This window comes from Callithrix jacchus, chromosome 17, assembly GCF_049354715.1.
Source record: "Callithrix jacchus isolate 240 chromosome 17, calJac240_pri, whole genome shotgun sequence".
Taxonomy (NCBI): Eukaryota; Metazoa; Chordata; class Mammalia; order Primates; family Cebidae; genus Callithrix; species Callithrix jacchus.
The window spans coordinates 78,196,298-78,208,320 of record NC_133518.1 but is presented as its reverse complement, the minus strand read 5'-3'; the positions used below and the strand labels follow the sequence as shown (position 1 = coordinate 78,208,320).

The 12,023-nt window shown below is 47.4% G+C and overlaps 1 protein-coding gene across 3 annotated transcripts in view; it reads right to left on the bottom strand.

The window, feature by feature from the left end:
• ENTPD3 (ectonucleoside triphosphate diphosphohydrolase 3) overlaps nt 1-10,920 on the bottom strand; it is a 39,220-nt gene extending 28,300 nt beyond the window's left edge. For 2 of the 3 annotated variants that reach the window (XM_035277815.3, XM_035277818.3), the window contains exons 1-3: nt 10,846-10,920; nt 10,058-10,109; nt 3,985-4,112 (exon numbers count right to left, since the gene is read on the bottom strand). In XM_035277815.3, the coding sequence (XP_035133706.3) occupies nt 3,985-4,112; nt 10,058-10,109 (180 nt within the window). In that variant the 5' untranslated portion in view covers nt 10,846-10,920. Of the gene's footprint in view, nt 1-3,984; nt 4,113-10,057; nt 10,110-10,436 lie in introns of all 3 variants that reach the window. The other variant, XM_035277816.3, reaches the window with a different exon arrangement.
• Nucleotides 10,921-12,023: the final 1,103 nt, after the last annotated feature.

Below are 12,023 nucleotides of genomic sequence, written 5' to 3'. Positions count from 1 at the left end.
CCTCCACCTGCTGATGTACAACCATCATATCCTCCACCTGCTGATGTACAACCGTCCATCCTCCACCTGCTGATGTACAACCATCATATCCTACACCTGCTGATGTACAACCATCATATCCTCCACCTGCTGATGTACAACCATCCATCCTCCACCTGCTGATGTACAACCATCCATCCTCCACCTGCTGATGTACAACCATCATATCCTCCACCTGCTGATGTACAACCATCCATCCTCCACCTGCTGATGTACAACCATCCATCCTCCACCTGCTGATGTACAACCATCATATCCTCCACCTGCTGATGTACAACCATCCATCCTCCACCTGCTGATGTACAACCATCCATCCTCCACTTGCTGATGTACAACCATCATATCCTCCACCTGCTGATGTACAACCATCATATCCTACACCTGCTGATGTACAACCATCATATCCTCCACCTGCTGATGTACAATCATCCATCCTCCACCTGCTGATGTACAACCATCATATCCTCCACCTGCTGATGTACAACCATCATATCCTCCACCTGCTGATGTACAACCATCCATCCTCCACCTGCTGATGTACAACCATCCATCCTCCACCTGCTGATGTACAACCATCATATCCTCCACCTGCCTGAAAGCTTTCTCTAGTGGCCTGAGTCTACCTGATCACAAAATATGCCAGAAGGACTAGAGAGTTAACATCCAGGGGACAGCCTCTCAGCTAATGACTGATGGAAGGTGGTGAATGAATATGCCCTTGAATGGGACATCTGGGAGGCATACGGCCTGTACACCCCTTGATATGGGGACGCTCTGAGGTGAACTCTGCACCAGCTCACAGGGTCCCCTGCAGGACTGAATCCCTGCTGCCACAGTGCTCACCTGCTGCCTAACAGGCCCTCTCTGCGCTGCCTGACTCCTCTCAGTTCCCTAGTTCCCCCCACAGTGCTTCCTGGCATCGTCACCAGATGATCTACTTGCACTTATATCTTTGACTTTGGAGAACCCAACCTAAGACAGAGGCATTCAACACATGTGGTTGTTTCCCAGTGCCCTCTAGACTGCCCAAGGATCTATTTTTCTCTACTCATTTTACTAGTCTTCCATCTGATTCCTCCATAAACCCTCCAGCACGAACAGAGGACTCGCCTGTTACTGTCCAGAACAAGTGGAAGTCATCAGCTAGCAACTGCCTTAACCAACCCACTTCCAACATTCGTAGGATTAGAGACAAAGTTTTATGAACAGAGGCTTCTGCCCTGTCCCTTTCCTGAACCTGTGTTCTTCCCACCCCTGGCAAATCTACAGAATAAAAAGCCGGAGCACCTGTGTGTGCCAGACCACACAGCCATGCTCCGTTTACACTCCCTGTAAGCAGCTGCCTCTTGGCCACTCCTCAGACCAGTGGTGATGTCCACCTTCTGGAGGTACACGAAGACCCGAGATTCTGAAATCTTGGGCACCACAGTGTGTTCTAGAAGGGGAAGCACGGGCTCTAGGTAGGCATATTCCTTTGTGTCATAGAGATAAGCCTGAAGAGCAGCTAGAGCTGGTCTTTCTGAAATGTGGGGCCCAGGGCAGGTGGCCCAGCTATCAGGGTCTAAGGGTGGGACTAGGCTTAACTCCTCTCCCTCAATCCATCAAACCTTTCTGCATCTGCATCCATCCTCCTACCTTCCCACCTGTGAAAGGCAGGAAGTGTTCTCCTATCTGAGGCCAGTCCCTTCCCTCCACCTGGGATCTCTGTTCATAACTCAGGATCAGTGAGAAAGGAGAGGCAGTGAAGAGTCCTGGCCTTGGAAACAGAAGGGACCGGGTTTCAGTTCTGGACTGGTCATTCACTGACCAAACCTGTATTTTCTCACTTTCAAAACGATAGTCATGGTGCTTGCCTTGCTCACCTTTTATGGTTGACATAAGAACTAAGTGCGATAATTAGGGAAAAGTGCTCACTTAACTGAATAGCACTATACAAAGTGTAAAGAGATACTCTTAGTTGAGGCCAGGTGCGATGGCTCACGCCCATAATCCCAGCACCCTGGGAGGCCAAGGCGGGTGGATCACCTGAGGTCAGGAGTTTGAGACCAACCTGGCCAACATGGTCAAACCCTGTCTCTACTAAAAATACAACAAAAAAATTAGCTGGGCATGGTGACAGATGCCTGTGATCCCAGCTTCTCAGGAGGCTGAGGTAGGAGAATCGCTTAAACTGGGAAGGCGGAGGTTGTGGTGAGCCGAGATTGCACCACTGCACTCCAGCCTGGGTGACAGAGCAAGACTCTGTCTCAAAAAAAAATAATAATAAAATAAAAATAAAAAATACGTTACTCTTAGTTGCAGTCCCAATTTTATATACAGTAGTTTATAGAAAGCAGTTCCTGGAGCTTGAAAAAACAGCTTGTTTTAGGCCTCAGCTAGTATCTTTGAACAACTAGGTAATTTGCTTTCTTCTCATTATTCGGTGATTGCATAAGATTTTTTTTTCTTTCTTTATCCATGTTATTCATGAGGGCTGAGATTCTTAAATAAAATATCCTATCAAAGAAACAAATGCTATTATATTATCTAAAGAAGATTTTACTCTAATCCTTTAGAAAAGCTGCCTTAGAATGTTAGTTCAAACCCATCCACAGAGTCCAAAACAATACCGGTTGCTTTTCTTTTAAAAACTTCTATGTATTTCAAATATTGCCTTTGAACAGTCACTGACAAGAGGAAGATATGGAAAGACTTGTGAGGTCAAGCTTAAATGTTAAATGAGATTCAAAGAACACAGCTGAATTATCTGATGCCCATGGCACAGCTAAGAAGGGTTTGTACCTTTTTAATGAATCAGAAAACAAAGAAGAGTTATAAAACAAAGACTATAAATGGACCTTAAAGCCTAAAATATGTACCATTTGGCTGTTTTTGAAAAACGTTTGCTGATCCCTCCCCACAATGATTGAAGGACTCACGAACTGGCTTCACCTTTCATTTGTCAGCCTCTCATGGAATCACTGTCCATCGCCAAGGGCATCCTCAGAGCCAAGCCTGGGGATATTTTATGATTCTGAGCCCAACAGTCATTTGGGGATGGACTTGTTGAGAGCTAAGAGAGGCCTCTGGGACTAAGCACAAGGTCCTGAGTAATTTTTTGGGGGGGTTGTTGAGGGAAGTGTTGGCAGAATCACAGCACACATTCTACACTCAGGAACAGTATTACAAAGAGAGCTTAAGGAGACCTTCTCAGGTCCTTGATTTTTTTGCTCACTCAGCCTAGGCCAGAAGAGGTGCCTGGGTCTCATGGTCTTCACTCATTTTTTTTCTTTTTTTTTTTGGATTTTTTATTGTTGTTGTTGTAGAGATGGAGTCTCTCTATATTGCCCAGGTTGGTCTTGAACTCCTGGGCTCAAGCAATCCTTCTGTCTTGACCTCCCAAAATGCTGGAATTACAGACATGAGCCTTGGTCTTTACTCCTAATCAGGGTTGTATGGTTGGGGGAACAGATAAACTGGGCAAAATGGGACCTGCACTAACTGGTAAATCTGGTTCGTTTTTTTTTGTTTTTTTTTTTTTCTGGTAGAGATGGGGTTTTGTCATGTTGCCCAGGCTAGTCTTGAACTCCTGGGCTCAAGCAATCCACCTGCCTCAGCCTCCCAAAGTGCTGGGAATACAGGTGTGAGCCACCACACCTGGCTGAACTGGTGAATCTTTGAAAGCCGTTTGCAACTCTTGGTTACAAATTTTAGCTTTGGAGTCAGAAGTCGAAGCAAGACCACAGTCCTTGGAGAAGATGTCACTACCTGCGATTTGCAGCCTCAATTATCACAAACCCAGGATATCCAGACCTTCTCCTTTTAGTCTTACACAACCTTCTCATGGCTCCAGCCAGAGACTGAGGGGAAAGGACTTCCTGCTCCTCTAACTCATGGTTTTGGGATAACTGGTCTCTCCCCTCCCTGCCCAGTGCCTCCCTTTGTTGCCAGTCCCTTCACACTTACCTTCAGTCCTGGCGGGAGGACCTCCTGCCTGTGGATCTGGATGACAGTGATACTCACAAGCACCACAATACTCACAAGCAAGACCACCACGGCAATGATGGTTGGAGTTCGGTAGAGGGCCTTGAGGCCTAAAATGAGAAGACCCAGAAGACACTTGAGGGCAAGGTAACAACCGGGCACTGGCATTCTTTGTAGAATTGAGGCACTGGCCCCATAATCACGTGCATAAACCACTTTCTCTGATGTTAGCAAGACCCACACTTCTAAGAAGGAGTAGTAAGTAAGCGTCCCTTTTCCCCAGCTTTGGGGGAAGGACAAACAATACCCATGTGCCCTTTCCCCCAAATTGTGTGCTAAAACAATGTTGCAGAGAGGGTGTGCATGGTCTAGTTTTCTGATATTTCCCAAAGCATATTATGCCTATTACTGGTCATATCTGAGATGAATTACAATAATATTTGTTTTACTTTTTTTTTTTTGATGAAGTCTTACTCTTTCGCCTAGGTTAGAGTGCTGTGCCATGATCTCAGCTCATTGCAGCCTCCACCTCGCGGATTCAAGCGATTCTCCTGCCTCAGCCTCCTGAGATTACAGTGCCTGCCACCACACCCGGCTAATTTTTATATTTTTAGTAGAGACAGGGTTTCATCCTGTTGGCCAGGCTGGTCTCAAACTCCTGGCCTCAAGTGATCTTCCTGCCTTGGTCTCCCAAAGTTCTGAGATTACAGGCATGAGCCACAGTGCCCAGCTAACATTTCTTTTAATGGAGATTCAAAAAAATCTATTTAAAAAAAATTAAACGAGGTAATAGAATATTTAATTTAAAATAATTTCAGTTAAAGAAAAAGCAATTAGGCTGGGCAGGATGGCTCACCCCTGTAATTGCAGCGCTTTGGGAGGCTGAGGTGGGTTGATCATTTGAGATCAGGAGTTCAAGACCAGCCTGGCCAATATGGTAAAATTCTGTCTCTACCAAGAAATACAAATATTAGCCAGGTGTGGTGGCATGTGCCTGTAGTCCCAGCTACTTGGGAGGCTGAGGTGGGAGAATTGCTTGAACCCAGGAGACAGAGGTTGCAATGAGTCGAGATCATACCACTACACTCCAGCCTGGGTGACGGAATGAGACCTTGTCTCAAAAAGAAAAAAAAAAATTAGTACTATACTATACTGAAATTATTTCATTTATTTGAATTTCTAAAGCAGGCAGTTAACAGAAATCAGAATAGTGATTGCTACGGGGTGAAAGTTGGGGCAGGGATTTACTGGGAAGAAACGTGGACACTTTCTTGGGGTAATGGCAACATGCTATACGTTATAGGATTGTGGAGTATATAGATGTGTGCATTTGTCAAAACTCATCAAACTTTTCAAAGTCCTTTGGAGAAAACTTCAAAATAAAAGCAAATCAGTGTCTTAGGTATAATTTCCCGTTAAAAAAAGATTCTTTTTTTTTTTTAGACAGAGTTTCGCTGTTATTACCCAGACTGGAGTGCAATGGCATGATCTCGGCTCACCGCAACCTCCGCCTCCTGGGTTCAAGCAATTCTCCTGCTTCAGCCTCCTGAGTAGCTGGGACTACAGGCACGCACCACCATGCCCAGCTAATTTTTGTATTTTTAGTAGAGACAGGGTTTCACCTTGTTGACCAGGATGGTCTCGATCTCTTGACCTTGTGATCCACCCGCCTCGGCCTCCCAAAGTGCTGGGATTATAGGCGTGAGCCACTGAGCCCGGCCAAAAAGATTCTTATAAATTGCTCTTACTATTCTATATAGACCAATGGAACAGAACAGAGGCACCGGAGGCAACACAACATATCTACAACTATACAGTCTTTGATAAACCCAACAAAAACAAGCAATGGGGAAAGGATTCCCTGTTTAACAAATGGTGTTGGGAAAACTGCCTAGCCATGTGCAGAAAGCAGAAACTGGACCCCTTCCTGACACCTTACACTAAAATTAACTCCAGATGGATTAAAGACTTAAACATAAGACCTGGCACGATAAAAACCCTAGAAGGAAATCTAGGCAAAACCATCCAGGACATAGGAGTAGGCAAGGACTTCATGAACAAAACACCAAAAGCATTGGCAACAAAAGCCAAAATAGACAAATGGGACCTAATCAAACTCCACAGCTTCTGCACGGCAAAAGAAACAGTCACTAGAGTGAATCGGCAACCAACAGAATGGGAAAACATTTTTGCAGTTTACCCATCTGACAAAGGGCTGATATCCAGAATTTACAAAGAACTCAAACAGATTTACAGGAAAAAAACAAACAAGCCCATTCAAAAGTGGGCAAAGGATATGAACAGACACTTTACGAAAGAAGACATATATGAGGCCAGCAGTCATATGAAAAAATGCTCTTCATCACTGGTCATCAGAGAGATGCAAATCAAAACCACATTGAGATACCATCTCACGCCAGTTAGAATGGCGATCATTAAAAAATCTGGAGACAACAGATGCTGGAGAGGATGTGGAGAAAAAGGAACACTTTTACACTGTTGGTGGGAGTGTAAATTAGTTCAACCACTGTGGAAGACAGTGTGGCAATTCCTCAAGGCCTTAGAAATAGAAATTCCATTTGACCCAGCAATCCCATTACTGGGTATATATCCAAAGGACTATAAATCGTTCTACTATAAGGACACATGTACACGAATGTTCATTGCAGCACTGTTTACAATAGCAAAGACCTGGAATCAACCCAAATGCCCATTGATGATAGACTGGATTGGGAAAATGTGGCACATATACACCATGGAATATTATGCAGCAATCAGAAATGATGAGTTTGTGTCGTTTGTAGGGACATGGATGAATCTGGAGAACATCATCCTCAGCAAACTGACACAAGAACAGAAAATGAAACACCGCATATTCTCACTCATAGGTGGGTGATGAAAAATGAGAACACATGGACACAGGGAAGGGAGTACTAAACACTGGGGTCTACTGGGGGGAAAAGGGGAGGGCCAGTGGGAGGGGGAGGTGGAGAGGGATAGCCTGGGGAGAAATGCCAAATGTGGGTGAAGGGGAGAAACGAAGCAAAACACACTGCCATGTGTGTACCTACGCAACTGTCTTGCATGTTCTGCTCATGTACCCCAAAACCTAAAATGCAATAAAAAATTAAAAAAAAATGCTCTAACTATTCTAAAAACATACTTTTAGAAGGCAAGAACACCCAACTTGGCACAACTTAAGATTTATCTATTTCACTGAATAGAAGTTATACCTAATTTTTTTAAAAAGATAAAAAGATACTTAGTGAAAATGTTGACTAACTAATAATCTTGGGCCGGATAAAGTAGCTCATGCCTGTAATTCCAGCTTTGGGAGGTTGAGGTGAGAAGCTGCTTGAGGCCCGGTGTTAGATGCCAGCCTGAGCAACACAGTGAGACCCCCTAACTCTACAAAAAACGAAAACCAAAATCCAGTGAGTACGTGGGCACATCTGTAGTCCCAGCTACCCAGGAGCTCAAGGCTGCAGTGAGCTGTGCTGCTACACTCCAGCCTGGTGACAGAGTATTACTTGTCTCTAAAATAAAAGTAATAATAATAGTCTTACTAGAACTATTGGGACATAAACATAAATGACACCCAAATGGCTGAAATATGATGAACACTAATAGAAAGATTAATAGATTCTTTTAATTCTAATATATATCGAATCAATTGGCTATCTAAATGTAAATTAATTAAAATAAAATAAAAACACAGTTTCTCAAGGTTACTAGCCACATTTCCACTCTTCAATAACCACATGTGGGCTAGTGGCTACCACACTGGACAGTGCAGCCATAAAACCTTTTCATCAATATAGGAAGTTCAGTTGAACAGCAATTCAGTAGATCCCGTCTCATTCCAGAACATTATTCCTAGATTATCATAACCTATGCTTTGCCCCTTCATTATTTCCATAAGACAATTTTCTCAGGAGAAAAAAGGGCGTGTCCACGATCCTACGATAGAATTCGATCCAGCCCCCAAATTCAGTCACATCACAACACTTGCTACAGGAGGGTAGTCATACAGTTCTTTGTGGCTCAGAACAGCTAACTCCATCTCAACTGACTCTTCTGCAGTCACAGACACTCCTTGGGGTGCAAGTTGGTCACTTTCCACCTTAATCGTCCTACCTTGTCACTGAAAGTGTAAACTGGTACAGCATCAATGGAGGGCAATTTGTCAATATTTATCAAAACTGCAAATAAGCATCCATCCGACACAGTCGCACTTCTGGGAATTCATCCCACAGAACTAGCCCGACGTGTGTAAAAGACTTAAACACAAGGCTACTAATTACGGAATTGCGGGTAATAGCGATGGAAAGGAGAGCTGCCTGCCGTGGAGTTGACCTGCAGAGCATCGAAAGAGGTCCTAGATTACTTTTCCATGACTCCAGATAAAAGTACAGGAACCAGCCAGGAACCAGTTAATCCACAGAGGCAAACTTTTGCATCAGCTTTCAAAGAATGCATTTATCAGTGTCAGTTATAGAAGTTTAAGGGATTTTTCCCCCTAACAAAATGTGGTAGAGATTTAATCTGCCGAGTTAAACTTGTACTTTGGAGGGAATGTTAACAAGTTAGTCTACATGAGTGATGTTACAGTCTCTGCGTTAACATTTCAAAGTGTTTGGGGGAAAACCTAAAAATCTAAGGAAAACTCAGATTTAAGTTCCTCAAGCAAAATATCCCTTTACAAAAATAAAAGTTCATGTAGATTGCCCTTACCATGCTGACATCATATCCTTTTGGAAGACAAGGATACAGAATTTAGGGGCATAACTAAAGACCGTCTGTTTATGGGGGACGAGTGTGCGATCTGTAAGCAGTTTCCCGACCGCAGCTACGTGGCTGGCCTCCTAAGTCTTGCTGTGTTTCAGCAGTTTTTAAGTAAAAAGCTATGATTACCTTAAGCAAACCCTTGTTCCAGCAGAAAAGCTTATTACAAAGCAAAATGGACGAGACCAGGTCTCATTCATTTAGGAAATGCAGCCTAGAGCTGTGCTGTCATTAGGGCTGAGCAAACATGGTAATTGCAAGGTGCCTACCCAAGCGCGGGGAAGCCGGAGCCTTCCGGGCTTCCACAGAAGCAACTCCAAAAAGTGCTCTAGAGGCAGGCAGGGCAAGCATAGAAGAGGCGTGTGTGTGTGTGTGCGTGTGTGCCTGCGTGTGCGTGTGTGCCTGCGTGTGCGCCTGTGTGTGTGCGTGTGTGTGCCTGCATGTGTGTGTGTGCCTGCATGTGCGTGTGTGTGCCTGCATGTGTGTGTGCCTGCATGTGCGTGTGTGTGCCTGCGTGTGCGTGTGTGCCTGCATGTGCGTGTGTGTGTGCCTGCATGTGCGTGTGTGTGCCTGCATGTGTGTGTGTGCCTGCGTGTGCGTGTGTGTGCCTGCATGTGTGTGTGTGCCTGCGTGTGCGTGTGTGTGCCTGCATGTGCGTGTGTGTGTGCCTGCATGTGCGTGTGTGTGCCTGCGTGTGCGTGTGTGCCTGCGTGTGCGCCTGTGTGTGTGCGTGTGTGTGCCTGCATGTGCGTGTGTGTGCCTGCGTGTGCGTGTGTGTGCCTGCATGTGCGTGTGTGTGTGCCTGCGTGTGCGAAAAATCCCGCACTTGTGCCTGCAGAATCAACCACAACACGGACCCATGGTGAAGGGTGGGGGTGTTGTGGGCATGCTGCCAGCAACGTTCGGATGGGAATACAGGAAAGATCCAAGTACTTTACAATTGATCACAAAATCAACAATACAGTATTCTAAAGCAAACCTTACACACAGCTAGGTAAGGGAAACCACAAGGGCCAAATTAATGGATTGTAAAAACCGGAAAAACCATTTAAGTGAAACATGCATGTTAGTCCTTGCTTTGCGTGGCTTTGTTGAAAAGCATTACTTTTACCTGAGGAGTGCCGGTGGCGAAACCCAGCTGAGCACTGAGTCTCAAATCAATAAAGTTAAACAATCCTTTTAGGGGACATGGATGAAAAACCGTCGGCGGAAGCTCGGGTTCTCTTGTGATTTGGCAAAACGAGGCTTGCTGCCTGCTGGAGACACTCACCTGCTGGCTCACACGGTTGGCGGGTCAGCACGGTGAACATCTTCTCCCCCATCTGCAGGTGAGAGAACACAGAGTGTCAGGAAGTCCTCGGCCCCGACTTCAGAAGTTTAAAGGTCAAGCACAGGTTAAAACAAAAACCCACTTTACTTCCTCCAAATGAAAACCTCATCCCGGCAAAGGTCAGCCCAACCCCAGAACTTCAGAGTCAGCCCCAAATCTGGAGCTTAAATCCATGTCATCTCCCCAAATGCAAGGAAATGAAAAATGGATTTGCTGAAACTACAAACTGAAAAGATTTTCCAAAAAAAAAAGGTCTTTTTCTGTAGGCTGTTGCACCTGCGCACACACCCGAGGCAGAACGAATGCCCCCGGTACTAACATTCAGCGGCAGGGGCGGGCTTGGCTCCAGAACGTCAGCAAGGAAGGTTTGTGTCCGTGGATCGCGAGCCTGGAGCCGCCCTTTAAAGCTCCGTGAAGCGCGTCTTCAGGGGCCGGCTGCAAACTGCGAGGGGATGCCGGGGCCCCGGGATCCAGCCCCACCCCGCCCCCGGACCGCGCCTCCGCCGAGCGCACCCCGGATCTGTGCGGGCCTCGGTGCGCTCGCGGCCGCCCGTCGCGGGAATGACAGGGACAAGATGACAGGAACCAGGATTTGGGGCCCACGTGCTCAGTCCCTTCCTCTGGCCCTCCGGGGAAATCCGATTTCGCTTCCTGGTCTCCCAGCTCTCAGTCTCACGCAGCCCCCGACCCCTTCCTCGCGGCTCCCGCGGCGGGTCCCCGCGCCTTACCTGCGCGCAGCCGATCCGGGGAAGGCGCCCAGCGCTGCCGCAGAGGCGGCCCGGGGCCAGCGCTGAGGAGGTGACGGCCCAGGCGCGGGCGGGCGGGGCGGCCTCGGCCTGGCACCGCCCCACACCCGGGTCCAGGCCCAGAGCCGTCTCGCCTCTGGTGGCTCTCACCTTCACAATTAACCCCCCATGGAAGGGGAAGGGAGAGCACGCGCCTCGTGCCGAAACACCGACCCTGCCCGCCCCAAGAGCCTCGGTCCCTCCAGGAGAAGCCAGGCAGCTCTTCCCCTTCCCTCTCAGTTCCCTCCACCCTCACAGCTACCTGAGCCGGAGAGGAGGGGGCCTGGCCCTGAGATCCCTGGGAGCCTGCGTGGGCCAGGGGGAAGGGAGGTGTCTGTTATCTGCCTCCCTCTTGCATCTGTGTCAAGACAAGAACCTTTGATCTGTCTTCTAGTTACCTCCATGGTCACGGCAACCCTGGGTGGGGGGAAAATGGGAACAAGGCCAGTCAGGAACTGGGCACTCTGTGGTGGGCACTCGACCCGGTGCTCTGTCTCTCCACCGGGTGGAGTGGAGTCGAACACCTTTGATGCTAGGAGTGAGGCCAGTAGGCAGGCTGGCCCCAAGGTCAACAGGGCCTGAAGCAGGTACTATGACAAGCACATTCCCCTTCATACTCGGCAGAGCCACCTTGGTCATGCTCAGGGACATTCTTGCTGTTTACTGAGCAATGCTCTGCCCCACCCCATTTAATATGGGTGTCATAAGGCCAACATTCAGGACAAGTACAGCCTGGAAGAGGCAAAAGAGAAAAGATGTCAAAAAGGCAGCATGTGGGCTGTGGGATCCGAACACCTCAGGAGTCTGTCTCAGGGTACAGCAGCAGGCAGCCTATGGCTCCTCTGCGTGACCCCAAGGACCCTTGGAGTGATCCCAGCAAGAGGCCTAAGCAGGCTCCGTTGTGGTCCCTGCATGCCTGGGAGGAAGAGCTGGGCCCCTGGCTATGCGCTGCGATGGCCTGCTGTCTCCTGGAGAGCCACTAATTTCCTGTCCTGGGCAGGTGGGGCCCAAGCCCCTGAGATAAGAAGTCCTTAAGATAGGAATGCCCCTGCTTCGAGACCTCTGAGGCCAAAGACATGGACCCCAAGCCTGAGCTATGTTGTGTGTGCCCGTGTGTGTGT